Raw genomic sequence first — 13,195 nt, 5'->3', positions numbered from 1 at the left:
TGCATCTCCTCCATTGGCAGGCAGGTTCTTTACTGTAATGCCGCCTTCTGGATGTTCCCTTCAAGGCCACCTCTGCATATGGTAGCCAGATACCATGGTGATTTATTGGACTAGTTCACAAATTGGCTCTGGGCTTCTTCTTTTATTTAGTTCATTTTTCTGTGGGATTCTCTTATGGTTTTTTTTCCCAAAATTTTCCTGCTGGACCCCAGATAGAGTCTTACTTCTTAGATTTTTAATTCCAATCCAAAGGTGAAAAGAATTTCCTTTATACAATAGCATTTGACTGACCGCGAGCACTGGCTAATGTCAGCACTTTCCAATTTCAAGGATTACAGCTTCAGCTAGGACTTTTTTTCTGGGGAGCGTTAGTAGGTTGATTTCCAGAACTAACGGTATGACATGTTTAGAAATCTCTTAGGACTTTGATGCACTGTTATTTTCTCTGTTAAATCTTTTTTTTTTTTTTTCCTACCATTCTAGGCTGCTTTTTATTAAATTTCTCCTTAATATATAAAAATTTTAATTAGAATTTCTCCTATTTCTTTGTAATTGGTGACTTTATTATGAATATTAAGTCTTCTGGTTAGGGTTATTTTTAGGAAAGTAGCTGCAAATTATTTTGTCTTTCTCAAAAATTGTAGTGTTTTACATTAAAAAAATTTTTTTGTCTTCTTTTTTTAAAATCAGTATTTCTTGATCTCTTCCTGTGTGCTTTGTATAGTACAGGCTGTTTGGTATAGAGCAGTGAATGAGACATGACCTCTGCCCTCGAGTGGTGGAGATAAGCAGACATGAAACGACACATTTCAGGACAAGTAGTAGAGTGACTCCTTGGAATATACGAGGAGTCAGCAGCTCTCTGCCTTGGGGCGCCAGAGAAAGCCATTCCTAGCGGAGGGAATATGAGATGTAAAATGCAGTGTCATGACAGGAAATGGGATGTTTTGAAATGAAAAGTTCAGTGTGACTAGATGTAGCCTGAGTTGGATGAGGTAGTGAGAGACGAGGTTATAGAAGTAGTTTAGGGCACTACGCTCAGTCACTCAGTCCTGTCCGACTCTCTGCGACCCCATGGACTATAGCCCTCCAGGCTTCTCTGTCCATGGCATCGTCCTGGCAAGAATGCTGGAGTGGGTTGCCATTTCCTGCTCCCTATAAAGCACTGGCATGTATAAATTCATCCTGTAGACAGTAGACAGCTATGGAGTTTTTTGAGCAGTGGAAAAACAGGATTATTGTTTTTTCCTTTAACTTTTATCATGACTTGACCCAAAGGTTTGGATGACAGAATTATAGCAGAGGGGATACTGTATAACATCATTGTGTTGTTGTTCAGTCGCTTCAGTCGTGTTCAGTTCTTTGCGACCCTGTGGACTGTAGCCCGCCAGGCTCCTCTGTCCTTGGGATTCTCCAGGCAAGAATACTCGAGTAGGTTGCCATGCTCTCCTCCAGGGGATCTTCCCAACGCAGGGATTGAACCAGTGTCTCCTGGATCCTCCGGCACTGTGGATGGATTCTTTACTGCTGAGCCACCCAGAAAGCCCCATGAAGTGACTATAGTCCTCCAGGAACCAGCCTGACATTAGAGTCTATTGCTGGGCCGATTCACTGCCTGTCTCTCCGTCTGACTGTTAGATTTGTGTCTTAGAACATAATTCTGATGGCCACGTGGAGAATGGACTACAACAGGGAGAGACGAGTGCTAGGGAGATGATTTGGCAGTAGGAGGAACACAGTGACAATATACACTTAGCTACATGACCCACCACTCCATTCCTAGGTATCTACCAAAGAAAAATGAGACCATATGTTCATGCAGACAGCTTTACACGAATGTGCATAGCACTTTTATTTATAGTCGCCAAAAACTGGAAGCAGCCCAGATGTCTATCAGCCGTTGAATAGATAAACAAATTGTGGTCTATAAAATGGAATACTACTGAGCAGTAAAAGGAATGAATTACACTATTGACATGTGTGATGACATAGATAAATCTCACACGCACAGTGCTAAGTGAAAGAAGCCACTCTCAGAAGGCTACGTACTTTGTGATTCCATTTATTTGACTTTTGGAAAAGGCAGAAATCAGATCATGATTGCCAGTGGACCGGGAGAGAGGATTGACTGCAAAGGGACAAAGGGAACATTTGTGATAGAATTGTTCTACATATTGGTGATGGCGAGTAACCATACATTTGTCAAAATTCATCAAACTATAATTCAAAAGGGTGAACTTTATTGTGTGTAAATTACACCTCAGTAAACCCGTCTTCAAATAAGAAATGATAGACGGATGAACCTAAAAAGCATACTAAATGAGAAAAGTCAGACTCAAAAGAGTGCATCCATTTATATGAAACTCTAGAATAGGCAAAACTGATCCCTGGTTTCTGGTGGTATGGCAACAGGGAGCAGGGTATTTACCAGGAAGGGGCATGAGGGATCTTTCTGGGGTGATGGAAGTGTTCTGTGTGTGTTGATACAAGTGTGGGTTTTGTGGATGTTACAAGACTCATCAAATAGCACACTTAAGATCTGTCCATTTCATTAAATATGTAAATTTTACCTCAAAGGGGAATATAGAAAATAGACTAACGAGAAACAGAGAAAGAGATATGATAATGTGTTGGATTTGGCAGGTGGTGAAGAGTGTCTTTAGCATAGGCGACTAGTGCGTGGGGTTTTCCAAGACGAAGAACAGTGGGTAGCAAACAAAGTTTTGGGAGAAAATATCGAGCTATGCTTTGTTGAGCGTCGAGTACCTGTGGGATATCCTAGTGAAGCTGTCTGGACGGCTTTTGGATTTATGGATTTGGTGTCCAGGAGACCCTGGATTAAAGACAGAGATTTGAATGTCATCACCGTAATATTAATTGCAGCTACGAGAATGCATGAGAGCAGCCAAGAAGAGCAATAGAACTGAGAAGGGAAGAGAGCTGAGGATGCCACCCTGAGCAAACCTACCAGTGACTAGCTGGGCAGAAGAGAAGGGACGGAGGACACAGAGAAAGGAGGAGGACAGTCAGACAAGAGCAGTGGCCTGGAACCAGGGAGAGAAAAGTTCCAATAAGTAAGGGGTGGTCAGCAGTTTTCAGGTGCTTGGGCTTAAAGCAACAAGGTGGTCTTTGGGATCATAGTGAGAACAGTCAGTTATTAAAGAATGGCAACAGAAGTAAATTGCTCTGGCCGGGAGAGTCAACAGGCATTAAGAAATGAATGCAGCTAACTGTAGATTGCTTTCTAAGAAACTGCTTGAAAGAAATAGGGGGATAAGGGCGCTAATGTAAAATGTGAGCTGGAGTCAGGCTGCTTCTTACCATGCACCAGTCAGATTTGCAAGTTTGTTTTGTTTTGGCTGGGGTTGAAGGAACTGTACCTCTCCAAGGAAAATTTTCTTGGGGAAACATTGTTGAGTAAGGTGGTAGCAACAGTCCTTTGAAGATACTTATTTTTCCATCACGATGGAGACAACACAGAGGAACCAAGAAAGTTAGCTCTCAGCACTGGAGAAGCCTAGCTTGCCTGCACCTTTTAATGACAGGAACACTGGTGTATGTCGTCATGGATAACTGAATTTTTCAAATTGTAGACACTGCTGCTAAAACATACATCAAAAGGTGAGGAAGTTTAATATTCTCAGTGCAACTTATTGATGCTTTTTACCTTTTAAAATCTGTAATGTCCAGAGAAAAGACTAAGCCTAAGTTAAAAGATTTGCTATAAGGACTCTCATAGCCTGCCAAGGAAGCAAATGGTTTTGATTAAGCCAAATTGATCGCTGTAAGAGATAAGCCTGATACAAGTGCTCTCTTTGCCACCCCAGTCCTCTCCTCCAGCTCCAGCCTCTCAGGTGACCTGGGCTTTGCAGTGTGCTAGGATGCTGTCACACATCTGTATATCTCTGTGTACAGATGTTGGTTAGGTTCAGAGTTGATTTTGAGATCATTTAGCACTGGTGGGTTTTATTCACCCGAGTTGGTGATGGACAGGGAAGCCTGGAGTGCTGCAGTCCATGGGGTTGCAGAGAGTCAGATAAACGGAGCTACTGAACTGAACTGATAAAGGGTGTTGTGTCTCTCTTTGGGTTTGTTTTTTTTTTTTCCTTTTCTTTTCTCTTACTTTCCACATTACTGGTTTCTCAGTCTTTCTACTGAGAGTCTTGGAGTTTGCCTCTAAATTTGAGAAAGAGTTAAATAAATATGTTGACTGCTTATTGTGAGGTGTTTAAATAACGGGTCTTACTGCTTGTTTTTCTGATTTCAATTTGTGTTCATTTGTGGCTGATTCTGCAAATCTGATCAATATGTGCATCAGTCATTATTCTTGTCCTGTTCCTTAAGCTATTATTATTATTGTTAATTTTACCAGTTTATGAAATAGTTGAATCCTGTGCTTCAGCTTTCAAAAACTGAAGAGAATGTTTTTCTTGAATCAGACGCCTATTGTACTTTTCTCTGCTTGTGTAATGTTAACATGGATTTGTAGTTTTTGTAGTCAGTTTTTTCCTCTTAAATGCCTTTACCTAGTGCTGTGTCACAGAAAGATTTTTCTCAAATTAAAGGGGGAATATTCTATGGAAATGATTGAAGATTGGGTAAAATAGAAGAATGTACTGGCCATAAAAGCTACAAGTAGGCTACCAAAAAAAAAAGATAGGTAAAGGAGCTTTCTTTTCTTTACACCTTTAAAGTTTTGGTAATATATGACTTTGGTGTAGTTACGTGAGGGTGAATCCTGTCTCAGACTCTCTTATAGTTTGTGATTATTTTTGTGAATTAAATGGAATCCTAAATAAGTACTATGGAAACCAACTCCTTCCTGAAAACTTTTCCTGAGAGAATTTAAAAATGCATATCTACCTGAATCTATGTTGCTTAAGTAGGAATTCTGTTTATAGGTTAACTGAGCATACAGATATCGACAAACGGTGATTGATAGAGGATAAGGGAAGCCAGAGCATGCTAATTAACATGAGGGAGAGAGACGGTCCTCTGAGGCGCCACAGGGAGTGAAGGGCAGTGTGGTGAGGAGGGCCCAGGCCCCTAGGTTCCCATTGCACCACACTTCCATGTTCCAGAAGGGAGTCTTTGGCATCATCTTTTTAGAAACTCCCATTTGTTCTTCTGTGTGTCTGAGAGGATTGAGAAATGGAGAAGTTCTTCTTGAAGTAAAGGAATTTACCTCAAAATGAATTTCTGGAAAATACCTGGTTGTATTCCATGGGTGTGAGCTGTGTGGCCTGTGACCTCTGGTTGAACTGTCAGGAAGCTAGTCTTTTCTCTTGCAAAGAAGGTGTGTGCAAACAGTTTATTTGAGGGACACAGAGTGGGATGTTTGAGAATGAGTGGGACTTCAGAAAGTCTGATGCATTTGATGTGTATATACTGAGGACTGTGGAGAGGGCCTCGTTAATAATGATAATGAGAGTAAAGGTTGCCAGCTAAGGTTCCAAGTTAGCCTGTCATCCCTGCATTCCGGGAGAAGAGCCAGCTCCTGGTTCTGGCTTTGTAACAGTTGGGGACTTAAGGGACAAGAATTAGCAAAGGAAATTTGATCCTTGGCTCCTTCCCTTCTTGTGACCCGTCGTAGTCCTGCTTGGCTGTCATTAGCTCCCTCCTTTCTCTTCTGTCTTTCTATGTTGGGCGAGTATATTGTATTTTCTATCTTCAAAGGGGAATTGGAACCTTAGAGGGGAAAGAACAAATAGATTTATGCCTCTTTTTCTTTAGTGCTTTTTTTTTTTTTTTTTTTTTTTTGACCTAGGTTGCAAAAGCAAGGTCTTGGTTTAAAAAAGTGTGATGGGAAGATCCTAGAGAGATGCCTTCAGTAGATTTTGCTGTTTTCAGAGTGTGGTGGAGAAGAAGAACCCAAAACAAGCCCGAGGCAGCATTGATCTCAGAGGCACTTGTCGCATTCCTTTTCCTGGCATGTTTTTTAGCCTTCTGCACAGCACCAGAATCGTGCTTGTTAACTTTTAGAGTCAGGTAACTTTCTGTATAGAACTCAGAAATGTCAGGAGTGGATGATAGAAACCATGGAGCATTATTATCTCTAGACACTTGATTAATTTCTCTTGGACTTGTAAGTTCTCTGCATCTACTGTCTCTGGATACTCAGCAAGTTTCTACACCATTGATGGAAGTTGACTGGATTGGCTTCCAGATCTTTGTTTGGTTGTGACATGGAAAATGATTTTGTGTATTGTGTTATGTTGTATTTCTAGAACTCTATGGCTTTGACGTGCTCATAGACTCTACCCTGAAGCCATGGTTGTTGGAAGTGAATCTCTCTCCTTCTTTGGCCTGGTAAGTGGTCTGTTCCATCAACTAGAAAAGGACAAACCTTCAATAAGCAACACTAAAACACTTTTTTTTTTTTTTTTTAAGTCATTTCTTTTGGCACTAGGAGATTTTCCCCTCCTCCTTCTTTATTAGACTGAGATCATTAGAATTTCTAAATTTAGGGGATTTGTGGCATATTATCAGAGTCCATATTGCAACCATGGACCTCTGTCTTACTAGTCAATTTGCAATCTCTGTTTACTGTCTTGTTGGGCTTCTAGGGATGCTTCTTTCATTTTTATCTCCACTGCATTCCCTCTCACACTTTTTTTAAGCTTTGTAGGTGTTGAGCTAACGGTAAAGAAATACATGAGATATATTTCCTTTGTTACCAAAAGTTTATACATGCTCTAATCCACACATATCATAAAGGTATAGAGCTGGGCCTAGGAGTGTGTAAATAATATCTGGTCCTTTTACCCAGTCCATGTCTTGGTGTTATCCATCCAAGATTAAAGTCTAAAATCTTCAGACATTTAAAAAAATTGTTTTTAACCCATCGTTTAGAAGAAGGCAAGAAACTTATTTTCCAATACCAGAGAAGACTCTGTTTCTATCTGTGGCTACAGCCAGAGTTTCTGTTAGTTATATGCTTCTCTAAACAGCTAGAAAACCCTAGAGATTTATGCCAGAGACCACCCAGCTGCTGCATTTTTAACAATGAAAAACGCTGGCAAAATGCCAAGTAATCAAATAAAGACAGACTGACTACTTGGTTGGATGGGAGTTTGGCTTCACTGCAATTATAAGGTGTAGAGCTGGATAATACAGATGCTTCAAATGTTGTGCTACACTTAGGTTAAGTCAGTGTTTTGTAAATTTCCTGGCAATGCACATCATACAGTGTTAGAGAGCCCCAGGGTAAGGGGTTAGAGGAATCTGGTTTCTGGGGGAACACCTCAGCCCCAAAGCCAGCATCGCATCATCGCCACAGGGAGGCCCCACACTTTCCCAACAAAGCCAGGGAGGCTTTGTTGTTTCTGTTTCCATGTGGGTTCCTGCTGTATCCTCTGGTGATACTTTGCTACAGTTTGTATTATTATTATTTTTTTGCTTTAATTTGCAAGCACACAATCTTAAGGAGATCAATTTAGAATGGAAAATGAAGTCTTAAAAAAAGTGCAAAGATAGCCCAAGTTCCTTCTCTTGCGTGTGAATGTGATTTGATGATCACAGCAGTAAAAAATAATTTGAATGATTATTTTTTCATGCTCATAAAAGAGCATATTAAAAATCTGAACCTCTAAAATCCACAGTGATAAAGCAGTGTTCATGATCCTGTGCAAACAAGACCTTCTGGAATAAAAAGGTTGGAGTGTCAGTGGGTCAGCGCCTTAGAGCTAGGCCTGCCTTACAGAGGATGAGCTTGACACCAGGCTTTTATGTCTAGAATTTTTGCCCAGACTTTTCCCCCCCATGGATTTGATGTACTTTTTGTGTGGCTCCTCACTGACATTTGGTAGCTCTCTTATATTCAGGGCTGTTAAGGGCAGCTATTCTCTTAACCTATAAAATTATCAATTGCTCTTTTCTCTCTTTATTCTGTTAGTGATGCACCTCTGGACCTAAAGATTAAAGCCAGTATGATCTCAGATATGTTCACTGTTGTAGGTGAGTAGTATTCTTTCCTGAAGACTCATAAATGTGAAGTAGAGCTTCGATTTTGTCAGACTCTATATGTGTTGCCAACTGGCAGTTCTTCAGACATACTGAATGTTTTGTACTCAAAAATTATATTTTCAGGGAAGTGTTTATATGTTTCTACACCCCCTGGCTCCTTCCTGCCCTGAGGCTGAACCACAGCTAGGGCTGAGACCTAATTCCTGGGGCACAGGAATCATGAGCTGAGGAAGAGAATTAAGCAAAGATCTGGAGAAAATATATTTTGCCCTGAGCTGAGATAGTGAAACCCACTGAAGAGGCTTTGTTACCAAGGAGACTGGCTATGTTTCTGCTATGCAGTCTTTACTGGTGTCAACACAATCTCTTCTGTAGTAGTTACAACTGAAGCAAGCCAAGGAAAAAATCCCTTTGTGAGTAGATAAAACTTTGAGATGGAGATGGGCTGCCAGGTGGGTATGTTGTGGGTTTAGGGTTGTTGTTGTTGTTTTAAGTACCCCAAAAAACACATAATAAAATGCACTTGAACTAGCACTTGATGTACCAGCAAATGCTGTAAAACTTTGCTACCCCATTCTCCTTGGATGAGAGTCTGCTTCTTTTTAGGAAAGAAGTGAAATTAGCCCAAGCCTAATTTCTTAAGCCATGGAGAATCTACAATGTGTATTTTGGAACTTGCCAGTAGTAGACCACTTTTAGCCATTCCAGAAGTGGATCCTATAACAGGACAAGACCCCTCACTTGCTTCTGGATTCTTCTGGTAAAAACCAACACTGTTATTTTCCAGTCACCATCCAGGAAGCCACTTTAAAATGATTTGTCTTTATTAACACCTGTGTGTTTTTAAGTGAACTTTTATCTGAAGGTCATCAAAAGTCTCCATCTCTTTGTCCATCAGAATCACATTTTGGTCCCCCAGCCAGGAAGGCTGATTGATCTGCGTATTCTCCTTTCTTGTTTGCTCCAGTCGTGATGGTTCAGAGTCCAAGAGGAGGGTGTGTATGGGAGAGCCATGCCTAGACCTCTTCAAGGTGGAGCTCTGTCAGACTTAAACGGCAGTGCAGCCGAGCTTGTTCATCGAAAGGAAAGGTGCAGCCAAACCTTCTAATTTCTTAGAAAATGGCAGTTTTAATGTCTCCCATTCCCCATTCAGGGTTTGTGTGTCAAGATCCTGCCCAGCGGACATCAACACGGCCAATTTACCCCACGTTTGAGTCTTCCAGGCGAAACCCTTTCCAGAAACCTCAGGTAAGCAGTTCCAGCAGCAGGAAGCCCCAAGGAAGCTTATTGTAAAGTGGCAGCTGTTGTCAATAAGTGAGCTGAAGCACTATGATTAGAAGGTCACTTACAGCAGGAGAATTGGGGGACCATTCTAGACAGAAGGCAGTTATATTCAGCCATGGCTAATAGCTTACGCTTTTAATGCTTTCAAACCATCTTACTTTCTGCTTTTTGTCTTTCTTTTCTTTTGGCTTCCTTTTCCATTATCTTTTCTTTTTTCTTTCTCTTTTCAAAAGTTGCTCCCAGTCTTTTCACATTGATATGCTCATAAATGAGGCACAGGGAGGATTCTGCAAATTTCTCGTCACCACTCTGCTGCGTTCTTTATGGTCTTCAGGCTCGCTTTGCAGAGAAGATGCTCAATTGAAATACCTTCTCTACATGCGATTCTCTTCACAAGGACCCTCAGTGATCATGAGGTGCTGATTGGATTTAAATGAGCTAAATGCCTGCAGAGAGCTTGGCGGGCGTGTCTGAAACTTCATTTGACCCAGTGTTGCTCCAGTCTTTGTGTACTCTGCATTTTTGTTCCAGGTAAATCAGTCAGCTGTCTGATGGTTTATCCATTCCATCATCTGATCAGTCCCTGCCTGTCTAGACCCAGCTAGTTTCCACTTATGTCTCTTTGCCTTTAACCTTTCTTCTTATCCAAAAGGTCCCCTTTCCTCCTCTCTTCCTATCTGGATTGATTACCTTACCTGCTCAGAAGTTTGGAGACCATTTCTTATTCAATCCATTCCATTCTTTCATGGCCTCTTCGTTTCATTGCAACATTATTTACTGGTTCTCAACTGCATTGTTTTGCCTTCATTGATTTGTTGCCTTTAAATTGTCCAGTACTCCTCTGTGAGACTGTAAGCTCTTTGAAGGCAGAAATAGCTGCTATTTCTCCGCATTCCTCCTCTTTCCCTTATTTTTCCCTCCTACGCTCTCCCGCCTCCACTTTAGCCCTCCATCTCTCCCTTTTTTCCCTCCCGCTCCTCTTCCTTTTGTTTGCTGGCCTCATTTAGAGTACTGCTACTTCTGTTTGCTAAGCTTACATACCATTATTTATTCAGATAGCTCTTCATTAGAACAGGGTTTGAAACCTCAAAATGCCTCTGAGGACTGCACAGTAAATAGGGCCAGGTATGATACGCGAGTGCCGTGACTGCAGTAAAGTGGGTTAGTGCATGCTTCCCGTTAACTCTTTTACTTCTGTGCTTTAGCTGATCACTGCTGTGATTTGTCAGACACTCTTACTTTCTAGAGAAATCAGGAATCTTATTTTAGAATACTGACAACAAGTTCAATTAAAAAAATAATTCTTCGCAGATGAAACATGGTATGTCAGTGAGCTGGATTTAGTTTGCAGGCTGCCTGTGACCTCTTGCTTTCAAATTATTCCCTATTAGTATCAGTGCTGTAGTATAGAACAAGGTGAACTATATTTTAAGGGGTATTAGATTAGAAGCGAAATCATGCAACAGTGTTGTACTTGATCAGTTGTACGTGTGTGTGTGTGTGTGTGTGTGTGTGTGTGCGCGCGTGCACGCTCAGTCGCTTCAGTCGTGTCCGACTCTTTGCGACCCCATGGACTGTAGCCCGCCAGGCTTCTGTGTCCATGGGATTCTCCAGGCAAGCATACCTGAGTGGGTTGCCATGCCCTCCTCCAGGGGGTCCTCCTGACTCAGGGATGGAATCCTCACCTCTGGTGTCTCCTGAACTGCAGGTGAATTCTTTACCGCTGAGCCACTGGGGGAAGTCCTGATCAGTAGTGCATCACAGGTCAAAGGGTTTTCTTTAACTTTTAACAAGAAAAGTAGAGGGTTAACCTAGGTGTACTAGGAAAACTGAATTGAGGCAGTTGTGCATGTTCCTTTAAATTGTTTTCTGCAGTATCTGTGAGTCACAGGATTGTGTATAAAATATTACGAATGTTTCTGTGCAGCTTTAACAGAGTTTCTGCAAGTTCCACTCTAGGAATAGCTGTATGTCAATCTTGAATGAATTGATCCCTTTTCTTAGCTTGCCTGTCAGCTTTTATTGGTGACTTTGCAAATAGTGAAGAACCTATTCGCTGTTTGCTCTGCTACTGGTAGGTAACAGTGTGACTTTATCCATGAGCAGTCCACAGGATAATTACTTAAAGGCTTAAGAAGCTGTAGATTATTTCCATGTACTGTGTGAGACCATTTTACCAGGTGGACTAATAACTTCAGGATCTTCAGTATGTGAAAGTAGGATTGAGTTCTCAGTGGTGAGAAGATGAAACTGGAATAATTATACCACAGGAGAATGCAGTGTGAAAAATAATAAATGCTCTAATCTTTCAAGTGCAAAATATAGGGCTTTGGCTTTTGTTCTCTGCTTGGAGATTTTTTTTTCGTTTTTATATTAGATGTAGGAGTTGGAAAATATAGACATGTTAGGAGAAGATAAGGCTTTATTCCATTTTTCTGTCTTTTATAGCGTCCAGTATCTGCACAGTTTCAGTCATCAACCGTCAAGCAGGTAAGTTCTGGATCATTTGGAGAGTTCATTCAAACTTTTATCTCTATTCCCCAAATGGAAAGCCTTTTAGCTTCACCGTTTCACAGCATATATTTCATGCACCTGCTCTTTGAATAGTTTAACAATGTAAAATAGAATAAGTGAAAATGAATGCTGAGATCTTTTCAGATGTAGTATATGAAAGTAGAGGTTGCAGGAATTCCTGAATCCTCTTTTTCTGATAGTGATCATGCTGTGATGAAGGCAGCTGAATTCAGATGGTGAACACAGTTTAGAGGCATATCTATGGCTTTGACTAAAATATTCCAGAAAGGAAATACCATCGTTCACAAGCCACCTTTCATTTGTTCAGGTGTCTTATGAAACATACCCTTGTCAGTAGCTTAATGTTGGAAGCGTTTTCACATTGGATATTGGGCTATATTTGTTTGTTTGTTTTTTTTTTAAACAGAAGCCTTTTCTTATTTGTAGTGATATGTAGTCATGAATCTTAGAAACGCTGCCATCATTACTATCTTAGATACTACCTATAAAATAAAGACAAAATATTTTATCTCAGTCTCTAAATGATCAGCATTTGTCTTCTTTCTGTTCTTGTTAGCAGTACGTGAGATATACTGTCGCTGTCTTCTATGCAGATTTTTTTTTTTGCATCTTTTTGAAGTGATAGGATAGAAGTGAGGGCACTGCTCCCGCTATTTGATGTGTTGATATGAAGGATGTAGATGTTCCCATTCATAAATGTGTCACTTGCAATTATTAATCCTTTAGTAAAAGGCTCCCGTATATATTTATTTTGGCGTTTGTACTCTCTGATGCAGATTCTTTTCAAGCTTGGAAGCTTGAATTGTAAGTTTCCTAGCTATTATTTTTGATAAAGTGATTTACATGGAATATATGAATTCAAGAAATGAAGAAAAAAAAAAAGACTTCCTGTGCTGTCTAATATTTGGTAACTGATTAGCATAGTTTTGTAATACAAGTTTGGTGTCTAACTGGTGGAATTCAAAACTCTGTAATGGTGTTTTGTATTTAGCAGGTACCTAAGTGTGCAAGCTCCTCTCCATGGCAAACAGAAAAACAAAACAAAACCCAAGGCTGTTGATTTCAAAGACCTTATACTCTACATATCTCTTGACCTAATCTCTTTAAGGAGAACATTAAAGTACCGTTTCATAGCCTTCTGAACTTGACTCCAAAGAAGTGTCTTTGATATGGAATTCTAATCTTAATGTCCCATTACCCATTTTAATTCTGTTCTACCTCTATTGCTTGAATTTTCATAAGTTGCAAACCACCTATGGACAAGCAAGGCCTCGCTCTAGTGGTTCGGTATTTCAGCACTGCTCACATGGCACAATGGCTTTGTGACTTTATTTGGGCAGTCTCAAACATACTGAACTCTTAACTCTTATTGTCCTTTGCAATGTTCTGCCGTGTCCCTGTCTTTTTGTTA

The 13,195-nt window shown here is 40.5% G+C and overlaps 1 protein-coding gene across 13 annotated transcripts in view; it reads left to right on the top strand.

The window, feature by feature from the left end:
• Window positions 1-13,195, top strand: part of TTLL5 (tubulin tyrosine ligase like 5) — a 308,459-nt gene that overhangs the window by 56,481 nt on the left and 238,783 nt on the right. For 11 of the 13 annotated variants that reach the window (XM_040226042.1, XM_040226044.1, XM_040226052.1 and 8 more), the window contains exons 13-16: window positions 6,228-6,309; window positions 7,895-7,956; window positions 9,119-9,213; window positions 11,698-11,739. In XM_040226042.1, the coding sequence (XP_040081976.1) occupies window positions 6,228-6,309; window positions 7,895-7,956; window positions 9,119-9,213; window positions 11,698-11,739 (281 nt within the window). The remainder of the gene's footprint in view (window positions 1-6,227; window positions 6,310-7,894; window positions 7,957-9,118; window positions 9,214-11,697; window positions 11,740-13,195) is intronic. The other 2 variants (XM_040226046.1, XM_040226045.1) reach the window with 1 other exon arrangement.

This window comes from Oryx dammah, unplaced genomic scaffold (assembly GCF_014754425.2).
Source record: "Oryx dammah isolate SB20612 unplaced genomic scaffold, SCBI_Odam_1.1 HiC_scaffold_26, whole genome shotgun sequence".
Classification (NCBI taxonomy): domain Eukaryota; kingdom Metazoa; phylum Chordata; class Mammalia; order Artiodactyla; family Bovidae; genus Oryx; species Oryx dammah.
The sequence above is the reverse complement of the archived record's forward strand: the minus strand, read 5'-3'. Positions and strand labels throughout refer to the sequence as shown.